Below are 20,476 nucleotides of genomic sequence, written 5' to 3' on the forward strand. Positions count from 1 at the left end.
TATCTCTGTAGTACATCGCTATATTTTTTAATTTTAACATCGTCTGGTATGTCACGACGCTGTAAAATTTCGCTAATTTCATCATCAAGGCGGCGAATAACATTCTGTCGTATGTTGCCGCTAACTGGAGGGTTTAGTTTGATTAGTTCTTGTTTGTGGACTAGATACATTTTCTCTGTATGTTGCATTATTTGCCCGTGAGTAGACTTGTTATTATCGGGATTGCAAAGCCTAAAAGAGGACCTATAAACCCGCCGGTCTGCTTTAGTAGACGTTTCTTTTTCTTTATGGGCTGTGATTTATCACTCAGGGTTCTTATAGCTTTACGCCACTTCTTTAGTATATTTTTTTGACGCTTTTTCAGAGGAATTCGCCCTTTCAAGATGTTTAATGCAATCTCTGCAATGGCTGTAATTAAATCACAGCTCGCATTGCATAAAATAGTTTTTCTGACAGCAGGAGTTGCCTTCACCAGCGTTTTTAAGAGAGCCCAGTTACGACGGATTCTCTCAGACATCTTTACAACACTGCGTACACAGCATAGAATGTCTGATTTAGTGTAAAATTCACTTTTTAGAAGTAATTTTCTTTTGGATATATACAGCTGGCATAGCTGGTGGAAACAACCCCGTCCTTAAACGAAGATCCTCAGGGGTATTGGCTCTCAAGTCTACCAGCAAATACCCATAAGGCTCGCGTGTGGCGTCCTCAAAAGCTTCTAAGAAGAAGCGCGTTTTTCCGGGGTACATTTAGCGTGCTAACGTAACAATTTGTAATTTATCTCGAGGATTATTAAAAAGTACCATGTACTTTGTGTTCAAATTTATCGTGCGACTTTTCTTACCCTGACAAAATATGTTTTGTACCAGGTAGAAAATGCTGAGGTTTCTGTGGTGTACATACTTGGTAAATGCTTTTTCTATCTCGCAGTTATCACTAGCACTCTCCATTAGGTCATCAACAATAGTCAAATTTACCTTGTCAGGCGGGAATAAGTCATCATCTACGAATGTATGCGGCAGACCCTCCACAAATCTGATGTTGGGAAAAGAGAGAGAAACTTCATCATACAGTTTTTGCCAGCATGAATAAAACCAAACAATATTATCGGGTTTGTGTGAAAAATGGGTTTCAATATTATGTAATAACTGTTTTACGAAATAACTTTTTCCAGAATTAGATGGCCCTGCTAGAATACAGGAGAATGGGTGCTGCAGTCTCGGGTCCATCATGAACTAATAGCCGAATGGAAGGGTGGTAAAATCGTCTAACAGCCGGCGCTTTGTGTAAACACACTTTTGTGTTTTGCGTAATGGCCTTGTTTCGATATCCCAGTACTTTTTTTTTTCTCACAATACCCGATTGTTCAATGATAATACGTCTCTGTGTTTCTGCGTCACAATTACGCGGATAGTCCAGTACTAAATCTTTTAGACTGTTGAAATTAATAGATTGTGTGTTAGCAACATTTAGTGTTATACCCTTCACTGTTAAAACAGTTTTGCCATTATTGAGTTTGTATCCGTAGGTTTTTGGGCCCGCAGATACAAATTCGGTGATGTAAGTGTCCTCGGGTATCTCACTGGTCAATTCCCCCAGGTAATCACCTAAAGTTGGGTTCCACTCACCATCTCTCTGCACAAAAATAACTGAATCTGTGTCGTGATAAAGACACCTTTCCTGCAACCGGTCCAGCAGAGAATAAAGCTCTAGTCTGGCATACGCCGTTGTAAAACAGGCGATAAAAATGTTTGTGTTTTTGTTGACGGTGTGGTGGCCTTTTGCATATTTCCAATTAATGGTAGCTGTTTCATCATCAATAAAATGAAGCATTGAAATGTCATAGTACGGTAGAAACACATGCTGAAAAAGCTCATCGGGGTCACTAACAATGCTGGTACAAGGTAAATTAGATCGCTGTGCAAACTTACCCCATAAAGAATTTAAAAACAGCTTAGATATTTGCCTCTTAGCCGGATTCACGCCTATATTTTCATGGTGCAATTGCACACCTTCTCTCTCTAGAAAACAGTCAATGTATTGCTGTTTCTTGGCGCCATCAGTGCACCAGCTTGGATAGCCGGAAGCTTCCTGCTTATCCCTAAGATGTAATTTAATGTACGGGGCAAACAGATCATCACTGGTTTCAGGAAAATGCCAGATTTCATAGATGTGCGCTATCCTGTAGCCTTTTTGTACAGCCAGCTCAAGCTCTATAGTACACCATGTACCTGTCAGAGACCTCTCTTCATCAGTATGACCGCAAACCTCTGTCTGTGAATTTTCAGCGCATGTGTAGCAAAGAGGGAACATTAATTTTTTGTTGAGTTTTACTGGCAGAACAGGAAAAAATAAATCTCTTGGGGGGTAGACCTTGACTTTGGCAATACCAAAGTATTTTTTAATGAAACCAAAATTCTCATAGATAATGTGTGGATGGCCTACAGGGTAGGTTTTAGTTTTGTTTACAAAGGGGTACAGGCTTGTGAAATCATAGTAATGTAATGTTTCCCCATCTTTCAGACTGTGATAGAGTTTAATGGCGTTAGTACGACCCCCATAAAGTGCATCACGGGGATCTAAAGGTTTGGGGAAATCCATTTGAAGAAGAAATGATTGAAGGTTGGAATCTTTTTCAATCATTTCATTCCACTCATGCTCCCAAATCAATGTCACTGTGTAGCCACAGTACTGCAAGTAACGCTTTTTAGCTAGAAAGGCATAATATAACTGACCATAGGATGTGTTTGTGACCTTATTTGTGTCATTTTCATTATAACATACAGGGCAGCCGTGCTAAAAACATCCCTGAAATTCAAAGGCTATGTGTTGATTGTTAACACAGGCATAACCGTCTAAAAAATATTTCCCAACTTGTTTTTCACCACCTCTCAAAGCATGCTGGATGGCGATGTTCTCTGTGTGTGCTACATACATGAGCCACTGTATAGCGGGGGACGAAAAACGCTTTTTTGTTTTGTGATAATTATCACCAGGTAAAATGGCGATGGTCTGTTTTGGAAGAAATTTAAACCTGTACATGGCCATGCATACAGATGCCAAGGTCACGAGCTGAAATGGATCAACACATCTGGGCACTACAATTTTTTTCTTTTCTCGTTTACAGTATATGTTAACATTTTTCCTCATCATGTCCATAACCCGCTCTCTATAAAGCTGACACGAGCATCTCAGAATCTCAACATCTTGTTTGCAATAAGATTTTAGCTCAGACTTAAAGTAAAAAATGGTGTCTGCCTGGGCATCATACCACCCCATAAACTCACCTTTTTCACTAGGTGTCATATACTCCATAGACTCGCTCAATTTCATCCCCATGAAGCTTAGTAAGCTACCACAAGCTATGGGTTTTTCGGGTTCAAAAGGTCATTTCCCACACTTTTTTAACACTGAGGAAAATCAAAACTATGTGGGACCCCTACCACCTGTAAAATATTACGGGGTGGAGTATATGACACCTAGTGAAAAAGGTGAGTTTATGGGGTGGTATGATGCCCAGGCAGACACCATTTTTGACTTTAAGTCTGAGCTAAAATCTTATTGCAAACAAGATGTTGAGATTCTGAGACGCTCGTGTGAGCTTTATAGAGAGCGGGTTATGGACATGACGAGGAAAAATGTTAACATATACTGTAAACGACAAAAGAAAAAAATTGTAGTGCCCAGATGTGTTGATCCGTTTCAGCTCATCACCTTGGCATCTGTATGCATGGCCATGTACAGGTTTAAATTTCTTCCAAAACAGACCATCGCCATTTTACCTGGTGATAATTATCACAAAACAAAAAAGCGTTTTTCGTCCCCCGCTATACAGTGGCTCATGTATGTAGCACACACAGAGAACATCGCCATCCAGCATGCTTTGAGAGGTGGTGAAAAACAAGTCGGGAAATATTTTTTAGACGGTTATGCCTGTGTTAACAATCAACACATAGCCTTTGAATTTCAGGGATGTTTTTACCACGGCTGCCCTGTATGTTATAATGAAAATGACACAAATAAGGTCACAAACACATCCTATGGCCAGTTATATTATGCCTTTCTAGCTAAAAAGCGTTACTTGTAGTACTGTGGCTACACAGTGACATTGATTTGGGAGCATGGGTGGAATGAAATGATTGAAAAAGATTCCAACCTTCAATCATTTCTTCTTCAAATGGATTTCCCCAAACCTTTAGATCCCCGTGATGCACTTTATGGGGGTCGTACTAACGCCATTAAACTCTATCACAGTCTAAAAGATGGGGAAACATTACATTACTATGATTTCACAAGCCTGTACCCCTTTGTAAACAAAACTAAAACCTAACCTATAGGCCATCCGCACATTATCTATGAGAATTTTGGTTTCATTAAAAAATACTTTGGTATTGCCAAAGTCAAGGTCTACCCCCAAGAGATTTATTTTTTCCTGTTCTGCCAGTAAAACTCGACAAAAAATTAATGTTCCCTCTTTGCTACACATGCGCTGAAAATTCACAGACAGAGGTTTGCGGTCATACTGATGAAGAGAGGTCTCTGACAGGTACATGGTGTACTATAGAGCTTGAGCTGGCTGTACAAAAAGGCTACAGGATAGCGCACATCTATGAAATCTGGCATTTTCCTGAAACCAGTGATGATCTGTTTGCCCCGTACATTAAATTACATCTTAGGGATAAGCAGGAAGCTTCCGGCTATCCAAGCTGGTGCACTGATGGCGCCAAGAAACAGCAATACATTGACTGTTTTCTAGAGAGAGAAGGTGTGCAATTGCACCATGAAAATATAGGCGTGAATCCGGCTAAGAGGCAAATATCTAAGCTGTTTTTAAATTCTTTATGGGGTAAGTTTGCACAGCGATCTAATTTACCTTGTACCAGCATTGTTAGTGACCCCGATGAGCTTTTTCAGCATGTGTTTCTACCGTACTATGACATTTCAATGCTTCATTTTATTGATGATGAAACAGCTACCATTAATTGGAAATATGCAAAAGGCCACCACACCGTCAACAAAAACACAAACATTTTTATCGCCTGTTTTACAACGGCGTATGCCAGACTAGAGCTTTATTCTCTGCTCGACCGGTTGCAGGAAAGGTGTCTTTATCACGACACAGATTCAGTTATTTTTGTGCAGAGAGATGGTGAGTGGAACCCAACTTTAGGTGATTACCTGGGGGAATTGACCAGTGAGATACCCGAGGACACTTACATCACCGAATTTGTATCTGCGGGCCCAAAAACCTACGGATACAAACTCAATAATGGCAAAACTGTTTTAAAAGTGAAGGGTATAACACTAAATGTTGCTAACACACAATCTATTAATTTCAACAGTCTAAAAGATTTAGTACTGGACTATCCGCGTAATTGTGACGCAGAAACAAAGAGACGTATTATCATTGAACAATCGGGTATTGTGAGAAAAAAAAAGTACTGGGATATCGAAACAAGGCCATTACGCAAAACACAAAAGTGTGTTTATACAAAGCGCCGGTTGTTACACGATTTTACCACCCTTCCATTCGGCTATTAGTTGCGGATCATGATGGACCCGAGACTGCAGCACCCATTCTCCTGTATTCTAGCAGGGCCATCTAATTCTGGAAAAAGTTATTTCGTAAAACAGTTATTACATAATATTGAAACCCATTTTTCACACAAACCCGATAATATTGTTTGGTTTTATTCATGCTGGCAAAAACTGTATGATGAAGTTTCTCTCTCTTTTCCCAACATCAGATTTGTGGAGGGTCTGCCGCATACATTCGTAGATGATGACTTATTCCCGCCTGACAAGGTAAATTTGACTATTGTTGATGACCTAATGGAGAGTGCTAGTGATAACTGCGAGATAGAAAAAGCATTTACCAAGTATGTACACCACAGAAACCTCAGCATTTTCTACCTGGTACAAAACATATTTTGTCAGGGTAAGAAAAGTCGCACGATAAATTTGAACACAAAGTACATGGTACTTTTTAATAATCCTCGAGATAAATTACAAATTGTTACGTTAGCACGCCAAATGTACCCCGGAAAAACGCGCTTCTTCTTAGAAGCTTTTGAGGACGCCACACGGGAGCCTTATGGGTATTTGCTGGTAGACTTGAGAGCCAATACCCCTGAGGATCTTCGTTTAAGGACGGGGTTGTTTCCACCAGCTATGCCAGCTGTATATATCCAAAAGAAAATTACTTCTAAAAAGTGAATTTTACACTAAATCAGACATTCTATGCTGTGTACGCAGTGTTGTAAAGATGTCTGAGAGAATCCGTCGTAACTGGGCTCTCTTAAAAACGCTGGTGAAGGCAACTCCTGCTGTCAGAAAAACTATTTTATGCAATGCGAGCCGTGATTTAATTACAGCCATTGCAGAGATTGCATTAAACATCTTGAAAGGGCAAATTCCTCTGAAAAAGCGGCAAAAAAATATACTAAAGAAGTGGCGTAAAGCTATAAGAACCCTGAGTGATAAATCACAGCCCATAAAGAAAAAGAAACGTCTACTAAAGCAGACCGGCGGGTTTATAGGTCCTCTTTTAGGCTTTGCAATCCCGATAATAACAAGTCTACTCACGGGCAAATAATGCAACATACAGAGAAAATGTATCTAGTCCACAAACAAGAACTAATCAAACTAAACCCTCCAGTTAGCGGCAACATACGACAGAATGTTATTCGCCGCCTTGATGATGAAATTAGCGAAATTTTACAGCGTCGTGACATACCAGACGATGTGAAAATTAAAAAATATAGCGATGTACTACAGAGATACTTGGTTCATGCTAAACACGATGCGATGGAGCTATCAACTTTAAAGATCATTAACACTCCTGAGTCTGATCATCAGCAATTGTCAAATTCAGACCCTAATGAAAACAAAACAGCCATTGAAATTGTAAGTCATGTAAACCAGCGATATAAAAAGAATGCAGAATTTTTACTAAACAGACTGCTGCAGAACAAAAATATTACATCGTGGAATGATAAAAACGAGTTTATTTTCAAAGGTTCTGTAATACCGGGATCTAACATGCTGGATTTAGTACGTAATACAACACAGAGCCATGCCTTGACTAACAGAAATTTACCCCAGGGATGGAATACGTTTATGCAGGCAAAGGCCGAGGTAAATATACCGTCTACCATAGTGGGTAATCCCACTACTAGAGCGCTTTTAGACAGCTTAAAAATGCCCATCAATGAAGCTAGTGGCATATCTAAACCTCAGACTCTATCGACACCCCGCCGTCCAATTCAATCTTTACATTCTCCATTAGGTTTGACACAAGCAAGTTTGATGCCTAAAAAAAGGACTTTCCCGATACTGAAATCAATGTGGCTCACAATGTAACAGCTGGACTGATGAATTGTTATGCTCTAAATAATTATGTAAGAGACATATATATAGATAGATAGATATGTATATTATTAAATAGTGTATTATGTCAGTGATTATAATTTTATATTGTACTGTTTTACAAGTGTAATGTATATGACGTTTTGCATTACTACTGAATTGATGTGCAAATGAATGTAATTAAATTCTGAGCAATAAACTTTTTTTTTTTTTTCCAAAACTTTTTATTAATTTTCCAATTTTTTATAAACATAACAAGATATTCAAGGTTACGCAAGGAAAAACATTTGTCTGACAATATGTGACATAATAGGGTGCAATGCCCCAACTTGATATTTTAAACTGATTATCTGATTGATATGGTCTCTATTAAACCAAGGCAAAAGTACTAAGAAATAACAGACGTGATACAAGTCAATTAGAGTCATTAAGCCCCTAAGCCAACCCCGAATGCTTCCAAATTTTCTGGCACGTCTTGTGGCTACCTTAGCGTCTCGTCTCCCTTTCCTCCGGAACCCACACCTCCGTGATTTTCAATTTACCCAGTTTGTCCTGGATATCATTCAGAAGGTACCATTCCGATTGTATAAAAGGTGTCATCAGATTATTTATTTCTCCCTGAGTAAATTGACTTTCAATGAAATTTCTCCATTTCCCAAAGAACTTGGGTGTCAACCTGTCTTTGTCCGTTTCCGCTTCCACTTTCTCCAGCCTCAATAAATTATGTAATTCCCCGATGACCTCTTTTATGGTTGGTCCCTCCCTTTGTATCCAATGCTTTAATATGGACCGTTTGGCTATCATGGCTATGTCATGTACTATTGTATATTTCTTCTTTCCCGGCATGTCCGATCCCCCTCTTACTCCTCCCTCAAAGGAATGGAAAATCCACACCATTAGCTCTAGATTTCCAGAAATTCCCCATGTTGCCTGGACAAATAATCTAACTTGATTCCAGAACCTGTGAATTTCCTTACACTCCCATAGTCCATGTAGCATATCTGTTTTTTCTCTTTGACATTTAGGACACCGCATATCTCTTCCCGGAATGTTGAAGCCCATAATAGCCCTGTGTAAAATTCTAAATTGGGTGTCTCTCCATCTCTCATTGGTAACATGTTTCCGCATCTGTACCCATCCCTTCAATATATCCCCTACAACTTCCTGCCCTTTCAATTGTTTCCCCCACGCTGTTAGAGTACGGCTATCCTCCCCAGATATAAGCATTCCCCGAAATGTTCGGTAAATTTTGGAAACATTTACACTTGCTACATCACTTTCCATAAGCTCATCAATCAAACTCTTATTCAATTCCTTTCCAAGCTCCCCCAAATCTACAAATACTCCATGCTTCAGTTGTTCATACTGGATGATATGTGAGCTATTAAGTTCATACTTGTCAAGCACTTCCCGTCCTGTCAGCCACCTTCTCTCCTCCACATTCATAACATCCTTCATTCTCTCGACGCCCTTCTCTTTCCATCTAGTAAATAGCTTATTTTCCCGTCCCATGGGAAAGTTCGGAGATGCCCAGGGATTTAAGTACTTAGATACTTTCCATGACAGTCCCAATTTCTTTCTTACCAGTTTCCATGTTAGCATAGTGTCTCGGAATAAGATTGAGTTCCTTATATGCCCATCCGCCCTGGACAATGGGGAGTGTAAAATGGAAGCCAAATCCCACGGTGATGCATACTTGGCTTCCATGCCATAGTCTGAGTGCCTGCTTGTTCCTCTCAACCAATCAAACACATGTCTCATTATACACACCAGGTTATAACCCCGAACATCCGGGAAACTAAGACCTCCTTCCTCCGTTGACTTCATCAATGTTCGTAACTTTATTCTAGGTTTCCTTCCCCGCCATATAAAATCCGCATACGCTGAGTTGAGCCTATTTACGTCCCTCAGTTTTAGCAATATCGGGATCGTCTGGAATGGGTACAACAGTCTAGGAAAGCTCATCATTTTTATCAGGTGGCACCTTGCCAGTAGTGGTAGAGGCAGACCCTTCCAACCCTTTAGTTGTGTTATAATTTTCCTAATTAGTGGGCCATAATTCATCTCGTAAATTGATTCCACCGTTCTTCCTATATGAATTCCCAGATATTTAAGTGATGTCTGTGCTATAGGAATGCCACATATACAACCATCCCTTACATTCCCCCCTTTTAGGAACAGGATCTTACACTTTTTTTTATTCAATTTGAATCCTGAGACTAATCCAAATTTTTCAATTAGGGCTAGAGTCTGTGGCAAATCCACGCTAGGGTCCCCCATATATAGTATGACATCATCGGCAAAAAGTGCTGTCTTTATTTCAGTTCCCCTTACCTTAATCCCTTTAAAACTATTCGGGCCCTGCAATATTCTTGACAATGGTTCAATGGCCAAGTCGAATAGGAGGGGAGATAGCGGGCAGCCTTGTCTTGTTCCCTTCATCAAAGGGAACACGTCTGATAAAAAACCTGGAGTGTGTACCCTAGCTCCCGAGTTAGCGTAAAGATTCCTAATGTAAAGCCTCATTTTGCCTACAATCCCTGTGGCCTCTAGTACTTTGTCCAGCCAGCTCCAATTTACATTGTCAAACGCTTTTTCTGCGTCGAGTGTAACTAGAGCGGGTCTTGCCCCCCTCTCTATCTGATCCAATCTCACCGCATCCACCACTAGTATTGTCTTCCGGATATTAGTGACAGCATTTCTCCCTTTAATAAACCCTACCTGATGCGCTGTAATGATCCTTGGAAGAATCATGGCCAATCTATTAGCCATAATCTTAGATATTATTTTTAAATCCTGGTTTATAAGTGATATGGGTCTATAACTAGAGGGATCATCCAGGTCTTTAGTTCCCTTAGGGAGTAATTTGATATATGCTACGTTTGAATTTTTAGGAATTTCCTCTCCTTCCAAAAATGCATTAAATACCGCAGTTAAATCTGGCGAGATCAGATCCCTCATAGCCTTATAAAACTCGCTGTTAAAACCGTCGGGGCCTGGTGCCTTGTTGGTGTTAAGCTCCCCGATTGTTCTAGTCACCTCCTCAACTGTGATATCTGCATTTAGGTCACTCAGATCTTCCTCTGTTACGCTAGGCAAGTGCGCTTGTCTTAACCACTCTGCCTCGTCAGTCATGTCATTGTTTCCTGGCCCATATAGTTTTCTATAAAAATGTCCCAGCAATTTATTAATTTCCTTAGGATCTGTGGTCACCTCCCCCCCTTTCTTTTTAGTTTGGAAATCACTGTCATTTTCCTGCTACCCCTTGCCAAATTTGCCAGCATCCTCCCCGCCTTGTTGCCAAATCTATGTAGCTCTGCTTCCCTGTGCGACCAAAATAATTGTTCCTTTTTCTTTGCCCATTCGTCGAACCCCCTTTTTGCCTCCAACCATCTGTCTTTCGTCGTGGGAGATCTATTAGCCAAATACTTTGTGTATGCTACCCGCACTGCTTCACTCTGGGCATTATAATTCTCATTGGTCTTCCTTTTGATCATGGCCGCATATCCAATCAGGCGACCCCTCAAGACCGCTTTTGCCGTTTCCCAGTATAGCACTGGGTTCCCTTTGTGTTCCTTGTTTTCCTCTGTGAATTCTCCCCACCACTCTCGTAATACCCTGTGGAAATTATCTTGTCTGAGAAGAAATGATGGAAATCTCCATATGATATCTGTACCTCTCTTGAACTGCTCTCTGATACCCAATCTCAACGGACTATGATCAGATATCACCATGTTTTCTATCACACATTCTTGTGCCCGATTAACTAGGCCTTGAGAAATCCAAAATTGATCAATACGCGACCAGCTATCATGAGGATGCGAGAAGTGTGTATATTCTCTATCATGCGGGTGAGCTAATCTCCAGATGTCCTTCAAACCCACGTCTTCTAATGTCACATCCCTATGGTCCGGCCTTCTGTCCACATCCTCTGTCCTCTCCCTCCTCCTCCTCCTGTCTTCAGCTGAGTCTGGAACTGTGTTAAAATCACCTCCCACTATGATGTTGGTCTCCCCATCTGCTAGTATGCTGGCCTTTATGCCATCATGAAATATGCTCTGTTGGGAGTTTGGACCGTAAACATTATAGATACTTAATTTACCCGCTGGACTAATGATTGTTAAATGCTGCCACCGTCCCTGGTCGTCTGCCTCGTGTGTCACTACTTCATGGCTGAGCTGTTTATGTATTAGAATCATTGTCCCCGCTTTCCTACCTTGTGCCTCTGCCCCATATACAGTACCCACCCAGTATTTCTTCATGCGGAAAAAGTCCTCCTTCCTCAAATGCGTTTCCTGTAATAATGCAATATCTGTTTTTAGTCTTTTCAGATGTCTTAGTATCATTGCTCGTTTGTTAGGAGATCTCAAGCCTTTCACATTCCATGTAGTTATTTGTACCATATTTGCCTTTGTATTTTGCTCTTACTACTTCCTCCCCTGTGGTCCCTGAACTCACAAGAGACGAGACAATTATTACCAGGTATAGAATTTGCCCCCCAGGCTTGATATATCTTTTCCCCACCTTGTATGTATAACAAATATAACAATAAACAAGTAACTGTAGAACACGTTTTCCCTTCTGGGAAATTTTTGGCTCTTTTCGCCATGCTGATGACTTCCCCTTTTCCTAGCCAAACTGTTGAGCTCCCTAGTCACCCCCCTTAGAGTATACGTTCTAGCCCCGGATTCACATGAGTCACATGAACAAGCCTTAAATAATGGCAAAAATAGTACAGTATGACAAAAACTCTATAAGGACTTCAAGTCCAACTTAGCTCTATTTTCTGGTGGTCATCCCCGCACTCAGAGCAGACAGATCCACTTCATTTACGCCTGGAAGTCGTTCCTGGACAAAGGCGAGTGAAAGTAAGAATGAAAGTGAATCTGGAAGTGGAACTGAAAGTAAGCGTGAGACTGAATATGCGAGAGAAAAAGAGTGAGACAGAGCGCGTGAGGTACTGAAAGTGAGCGTGAGACTGAAAATGAAACTGAGTATGAGAGTGAGTGTGAAACTGAAAGTAAGCGTGAAACTGAAAATGAGACTGAATATGTGAGGGAGGGAGAAAAAAAAAAAAAAGAAAAAAAAAAAAAAAAAGTGTGAGACTGAGAGTGAGTGTGAGAGTGTGAGACTGAACGTTAGGAGTAAGACTGAAAGTGAAACTGATAGCAAGCGTGAAAGCAAAACTGAACATGAGAGAGTGAAATCAAGAGAGTGAGAGAGTGCGAGAACAGGACCAGCAATATCTAGTTCAGTTCAGTTATCATGAACCATTTCCAACAGTTAGTCTCTGTGTTCCGAGCGAGGATTATTTTGTTGTTTTGGGCTCAATCTCCTTTCCTCTCTACTCTCCACCCGCGATTGCTCCTCAAAGCTTCTCGAGTCTTTCCCTGGGCCTCTTGGAGATCCTCCTCTGCTGGTCCCTTCTCCATTGTTTCCTCTTTTTTGTCCATCAGCCCGATTCTTATCTTGTTCTGCCATGAGAGTACGCTCTGCTTCTTTAAAGTCTTTGTAATATGCAAACGAGCCATTAAGATTTCTGACTTTCAGTGTGGCAGGGTATAGCAGTTGGCACTTGACTTTTTTGTTATACAGGAATGAACATACTTTGCTGAATTCTTTTCTCTTTCTGGAGACTTCTGCTGAATAATCGCCGAAAATTAGCAGTCTGTTGCCTTGGTAATGCAATGGTCGCTGTCTGTCTCTAAACGCCCTCAGTATTTCCTCTTTATGTTTATAATCAAGATATTTGACTATCACTTGTCTAGCCCTCAGCGGGGCTTTCTTGTTTGGGTTTGGATCCTCTCCCCTATTCGCTTCTTGTTGTCTCAGTGGTCCCACTCTGTGCGCTCTTTCCACTCTGAATTTAGCCTTAATGCCCAGGGCCTGAGGTAACTCCTGTTCACATATGTTATCCAGCTGTCCCAAAGATACCGATTCTGGCAGCCCCACAATGCGCAGATTATTTCGCCTCGATCGGTTCTCTAAGTCTTCCGCTTTATCTCTCAAATAATCGTTAGATTTCACTAGAGCTGCTATTTGCTCTTGCATAGCCATTATTTTCTCCTCTGAGTCAGATATTCTCTGCTCTGTTTCTGCCAGTCTAGATGCATGTCCACTAATCTGCTTTTGCATAGCTGCTAGGGATGTTTGTATGGCTGTTTCAATGGCCACTTTAATCTCTTTTGACAGCTGTGATGTCACTTCGGCAGCCAATTTTTTATAATCAACATTGAGCTCTTGTGCATGCTTGTCTTGGCCTGCAGGTGGTGCTGGTTTCTTAGTTCTCTTATTCTGAGCTGGGGATTTTCCACCCTCCCCCATTTGTTTACAGTATTTAGATAATGGTGTGGCCGGCAGTTTCTTGTTTGCTTTAGAAGGAATGTTACTGTTTCTGACATGCAGCTTCTGCTGGCATTTATCATGATTAGACACCTTATATTGCATGTCTAAGTGATCAGTCCGGTCTCCTGCGTCTCTGGCCACTCTTTGCTTGCTGCACTCCTCCTCCTCCTCTCTTTCTTGTTCCTCCATGTCCCCTTCCTCTATCCATTGTGTTTCTCCCTCTGCAATCCCCTGCAGCGATTTCTCTCCTGCTCCATCCTCCCCCGACCCCCCGCTCTCATCTCCTTCACTTCTCCCTCTCCTGCCTTCCATTACCACATCTTGCACTGGGGACTCTGGCTCCTCCTCCATCAGGCTTGTCGGTGCCATGACAGTCTCCTCTTCTCCACGCCGGCAGTCAGGATCTCCACTCCTGCAGGGCCCCTCACCACCACCAGCACTCCTCAGTAAGTACCGCTCCATAGCTGTGTGCTTCCTGCTACCAGACGTGCTGCTCTCTGCTCGCTCACTTGCCCGGGTATGCTGTTTATCGTCGGTTTCTCAGAGGGGTGTCGGGAGCTTCTCCTCTATGCTGCCTCCTCAGCCAGGACCGGAACAGGAAGTCGCAATAAACTTTTTAAATTTTGATAGTGTGTCTGTCTTTCATTTTATACAAACAGTATAAAACACAAACTTTCTACATGGGTGCTATAAGAAATGCTATATAGCAGAAGACGCGTAATAGTATAATTGGCCATATACATAATATGCCCAACCAAATTACACTATCAGAATGAATTCTGTATCAAACGCCTATAAAATAAATATGGCCATATACATAATATGCCCAATCAAATTACACTAGCAGAATGACTTCTGCAACAAAACCACACTGAATAAAATGGTATGATTCCAAACAATTACACTAAATCAGATTTCTCTATCATAATCAGTGAATAAAATAGTAGGATCCTAAGCATTTACACTATCAGGATTGCACTATCAAATCCCTAATCAAAAGCCTATAAAATACAGGGCCTGTCAGGAGAGGGGAGGGGGTGTGTTTAATACACTTTGATAAGGGCGGGGCACCTGTCAGATTTCTTTTTGACGAGACATATGGCCCCCTTACTACTTCAGCCAGACACCAAATCCTTGTTGCCTCCCTCCAGGGGCTGATGTCCACACCAGGTGGGGTGGAGCCAGGCGCTTGGCCCCATCCACTGAGGAGTTCACAGTCCTGGAGGTGGGAAAAGGAAGGAGAGTTCAGTTTGAGTCAGGAGAGAGTGGAGGAGTGAAGCGGTAGTGGAGGAGCAGACTGACCGTTTCCGGGTACGTGGCCCGGGCACATACAGCAAGGTTGGCAGACGGTGGTGGCCGTCTGCAGGAGAGGCCGATTGACGCGGAACCGTAGGACTGGGGCTGGGCGGTGGCCCACCGGTACCGAACCGGGGAGCGAAGTGAAGCCAGCACACACAGGCAGGGCCTGCGGACCCCGACCAGGCTTGGAGCCGCCGTTAAAGGTCAAAATCCGTTAGTGACCGGAACCCCAGGGGCTTCCTAACAAAAAAGACCTGAGTGAAGGCAACCGTCCAAACCGACAAGGGAGATACAGCTACTGCCAGAGCGGGCTACCGGTGGGAAGCCATCGGAGCCGAACACGCAAAAGGTGCAGGGAAAGACAGCCGTCACCAACCGTCCGGGGAGAACAGCAGCAGCCGGCTGCGGGACCCGTCCATCCAGCCGTTTGTTTTACCAGAGACTGTGTGCCCGTTATTGGCTGAGTGAGTACCATCGTGCCATCCGGCACCGCGCTGCCCCCGCGACCCTGCACCTCACCGACCCTTGCCTGGCCCAACTCACCTCACCGGGCCCCGAGACCACCAGCCCCTACCCACGGAGGGGGAAAACATCCCAGCTGCTCCCTAACAACGCTCCCGGGATCCCCATCACCAGCAGCGGTGGTGCCCCAACCTCACCACAACCCGTGGGTGGCGTCACAAACCAAATCCCCAAACCAACCCCCTTTCACTCACGGGCGAGGAGTGCCACTCGAGTCCCCGGATCCGGCCCACCGCTCGAGCCACCGAGCAGCGGCAGCAGCCGGACCAGAGCAGCAAGCGCAGTCGAGCAGCGCATCCCCCGCCCGCGACAATAGGCATATAAACACTGGAGCCACTAGGAGAATGGGGGCCCTGTTAAATTGCTCAGTTTGCACTTTATTTCCCCTAATGCTAGTCCTGCATGCCCGCCTGTCTTCTGGTCAGTTCATTTAGACTACTGTAATTAAGAGACTTTTGGTTACATCATGTCACGTCTTTGCAGTCATCAAAAGTCCTTAAACAATCAACCTTAGAATACAACTGATGGTAACTACAAGAGACTGGGATTCCTGAGAAATTGCACAGTTTGACTCCTCCTAACGCTGGCCCTGACTAACAAGGGCTTAATTTAGGAGGAGGGCTTATATTTCAAGCCTTCTGCAACAATCCGATAAAATTATGCTAGGTCTTATTTTCGGTGTAGGTCGTCTTTTCGAGTAAACAGGGTATTCATGAACCCTCTGCAGGTCTTTGAGTTGCCATCATAATAACATAGAGAAGACCCTAGAAACAAACAGCAGAAGAAGCAGACGCAAAAAAAATACAGCTGAAAAAAACAGAGCAGAAAGCCTAAAAATGTAAACACAAAATTAGTGCAAAAAATACATGAAAAGATATCTCTTACTGGATAGAACTGGAGGAAACACATCCTGAGGAACATCGGGATCTTCTTGTTTACAGTCCTGTGGGAGAAGAGGACGGGGACATCTCTCTGGTGTTGAACTCTTACTGGATAGATCTGGAGGAAACACATCCTGAGGAACATCGGGGTCTTCTTGTTTACAGTCCTGTGGGAGAAGAGGACGGGGACATCTCTCTGGTGTTGTCCTCTTACTGGATAGAACTGGAGGAGACACATACAGGGACTGAATTCATTCCTTACATACAGATAATTATAGGCCGTGTGTATTTAGTCCTGTCTATTACCTGGTGATGTGAGGGGCTGGGGAACCTCCATCATGGCGTCCTTGTACAGATCTTTGTGTCCTTCTAAATACTCCCACTCCTCCATGGAGAAATAGACGGTGACGTCCTGACACCTTATAGGAACCTGACACATACAATGATACCGTCACCCCCCGATCCCTTCATAGCGTTACTGTATAATGTCCCAGCATTCCCAGCAGTGTCACCTCTCCAGTCAGCAGCTCAATCATCTTGTAGGTGAGTTCTAGGATCTTCTGGTCATTGATGTCCTCATGTATCGGAGGGTGAGGTGGAGTCCCCGTGATTGGGCTCAGGGGTCTTCCCCATCCCTCAGACACAGGGGCCTAACAGCGCTCACTAGAGGTCTCCTTCACTACTGTGTAATCCTGGTTATGGAGAGACACAGTAATAAATCTCACTCCAGACATTTCCAGAGTCCTCACCTCTCCAGTTCTGTCCATCTGTTATTCCCATAGATAAGAATGGTGTAATGTGACGTCATCAGAATCTCTCACCTCTCCAGTAAGCCGGAAGAGGATCTCTAGGGTGAGGTGTAATATCCTCTCCGCCATCTTGTCCCTGTCCATATCCATCCTTCACGGGGCAATCAGGAGAATTCTCTTCTATAGAAGATCTCCACTGAGAGGATCCGATATTGTAGGGACCTGAATGGGAAGTAGATGAGCCCATATGGAAAATTAATGGCGATAAGGGAGGTGAGATATCATTTGAGTAGTAAAAAAAAATTATCATGAAATGTGCTATGTAAATAATACAACTGTAAAAGTAGAACATTATCTTTAGGATAAAAAGCACAATTCTTCACTTGGCAATGTGAGTGGAGAAATAAAAGAGTGTTCCCGTAATAAGAGTCCATAAATACGAAAGCTCAAAATCAAAACATTTCCCAGTTTTTCGGTTAAGAACAGAACAATGCAATTAGTATTCGATGTATTCTTGTTTCTAACGGAAGAAAAGGGCCACACATGGCGTACGGATCTGTGCACTCGGTGACACGCATAATTTACCACCCATTTCTTGTATGAAGGCAGCAAAATAGTGAAAATTAACTCAATTACAAAATGTGCCCACATTATATTTCACTCCTAAACCTGAAAAACTATGTAAATAACATAGTTTAGATATTCTAAACTGGTTTCGGAGCTCGTACACTTTACACGTCCGGGCCATCTGACTCCTACTCTACAATGTCAATACAAAGCAGTGCATCTATACACAAACATGTAGCAACGGAGAGGAAATCCGTCCTTCTCTACATAAGGCAGAGACTGTTAATTACTGCCTGTGCCTTCTCTGTCACTGTATACACAGCTCTGCGGTGCAATGCAGCGGGAACGGGCGAGGGACCTGACAGCGACACAGATCTCTGTGTGAGAGCCCATCTATCATTGGTACTTGCCAACTGTAATTGTTTGGGGTCTGGTGTGATTTTTTTGGAGGGGAGGTTCTACTTTCCTTTGAGGGTGTCCACTTTCTTTTGGGGGGGTGTCTGCTTTCTTTCATAAGATTCTTGTTGTAATTTTTTAACTTTTTTAGCTGCTTGGACACTTCCCTGTGGAACCGCAACTAGGGCTTATTTTTGGAGTAGGGATTATATATTAATATATATAATAAAAAAAGTCCCAAAAATCCTACTAGGGCTTATTTTCGAGGTAGAAAGAGCTGATGGTGCTTTCTCTCCCAATACACAGAGGCCATGTGGTCACTGCGGAGTTATTATATCAGCCCCAGTTACAAGGGAAGTAAGATGAAAATAAAATAAATACTGAACTGACCTTCCTAATGTGTGAAATATAGGAAAATACCACTGTCAATCCAAATCTCTGTTATTAGCCCACACCAGGTAAAAAACAGCCATATATACAAAATAATAAGTGTTACAAAATAGCTAAAAAATATTTACATGTGATCTAGACATATATTATGACAGTATAAACAAAAGAACGATCCAAAGTACAATAGCAGGGCATATCATATTGTAAAACAAATAGGTAGATTTCCGGATCCGGTCCTGGCTGAGGTGGTGGTGTAGAAGAGAAGCTCCTGCTACCCCCCAGAGAAATCGTCAGATAGATGCCCCCCTGAACGAGTGACCACGGTGAAAGTGAGGAAGCAGGGAAGCGGAAGAGAGCGGCAATGGAACGGTACCTGCTGCGCAGCGCTGGAGGTGGAGAGGGATCCTGGAGGAGCGGCGATGGTGCGGGCCGGAGTGGAGGAAAACAGCATGGTGCCGGCGAGCATGATAGAGGAGGAGCCGGAAACACAGGCAGGAGATGCAGCTAAGCGGTGCCGGAGAGAGAGAGAGGAGGAGGTAGTGAGTGGGGAAACAGAGGAAAGTGAAATTGGAGAGAAGTGGCAGCAGGGGACAGAAGAGGACGGTCAGCAATGGGAGAAGGAGGGGGACATGGAGGAAGAAGAAAGAGGAGAGGAGGAGGGCAGCAATGAAGGGGTGCATGGAGGAACAGGAAGGCTGGAAGAGAATATGAAGCTGCAGCACAGGGGAAATGGATCTGGACAATCTCAACAAAAGATAAAAGCTGGTTTTATTATGCCTAATAAAGGCTGCAAGAAGCACCCAGGCACAGTAGTGTCACAAAATTACAAGCAGCTAGAAGGAGGCAGAGGATCAGTGCAGGTGAGGAGAACTAGAAAGACAGCACCACCTGCAGGACAACACAAGCAACCACAAGAATTTAATGTAGATTATAAAAAACTGGCAGAAGAAGTGGCATCCCATCTGTCCAAAGAAATCAAAACAGCCATTGAAACCGCTATACAGACATCATTAGCAGCTATGCAAAAGGAAATAAATGATCAGGCAACCAGATTGACAGAAACAGAGCAGAGAATATCCGAGTCAGAGGAAGCAATACTGACCATGCAAGAGCAAATAGCAACCTTAATGAAGTCCAATGACTACCTGAGGGACAAGGCGGAAGATTTAGAAAACAGGTCGAGACGCAACAACTTACGCATAGTGGGGCTGCCAGAATCGGTATCAATGGGGCAGTTGGACAACATATGTGAGCTCGAGCTACCACAGGCCCTAGGCATAAAGGCGAAATTTAGGGTGGAAAGGGCCCACAGAGTGGGTCCACTGAGGCAAAAGGAGGCAAATAAAGCTGAAGGACAAAATTCAAATAAATTTTCACCAAGAGCCAGACAGGTTATAGTCAAGTACCTCGATTATAAACACAAAGAGGAAATTCTGAAGGCTTTCAGAGATCGGAAGCGACCACTACAATACCAAGGCAATAGACTGCTAATCTTTGGAGACTATTCTGCCGATGTCTCCAAAAGGAGAAAGGAGTTCAGTAAAATCTGCACATTTTTGTACAACAAAAAGATAAAATGCAAGTTGCTGTACCCAGCTATATTGACGATTAGAAATCCCAATGGCTCGTTTGCATATTATAAAGACTATAAGGAAGCTGAAAACATCCTCATGTCAGAACAAGATAAGAGTCGGATGGAAAGACAAGAGAGAGGACCTAGTGGAGGAGACACCGGTGGAAGAGGATCCCCTACAGGCCTGGGGAGAGATGCAGGACAATCCAAGGGGCGAACATCAGAGGAGGCCAGAGGTGACAGGTGTCAGAGTCCAGTTCAGCGGCACAGTCCCAGGACAGGCCACGGGGACTAGCACTCTGAGAAGACACAAGGCTTTTGACTTTTGAGCTGATCTGTTCTGGTGTTCCGGGTGTGTGTGGTTTTTTTTTTTCTCTACTTCTCTT

At 43.0% G+C, this 20,476-nt stretch overlaps 1 protein-coding gene across 1 annotated transcript in view; it reads right to left on the reverse strand.

The window, feature by feature from the left end:
• LOC142286388 (uncharacterized) overlaps nucleotides 1-20,476 on the reverse strand; it is a 57,513-nt gene that overhangs the window by 14,924 nt on the left and 22,113 nt on the right. The window contains exon 4 of the mRNA XM_075333354.1: nucleotides 16,420-16,638. Within this exon, the coding sequence (XP_075189469.1) occupies nucleotides 16,420-16,638 (219 nt within the window). The remainder of the gene's footprint in view (nucleotides 1-16,419; nucleotides 16,639-20,476) is intronic.

The sequence above is a fragment of the Anomaloglossus baeobatrachus genome, unplaced genomic scaffold, assembly GCF_048569485.1.
Source record: "Anomaloglossus baeobatrachus isolate aAnoBae1 unplaced genomic scaffold, aAnoBae1.hap1 Scaffold_654, whole genome shotgun sequence".
Taxonomy (NCBI): domain Eukaryota; kingdom Metazoa; phylum Chordata; class Amphibia; order Anura; family Aromobatidae; genus Anomaloglossus; species Anomaloglossus baeobatrachus.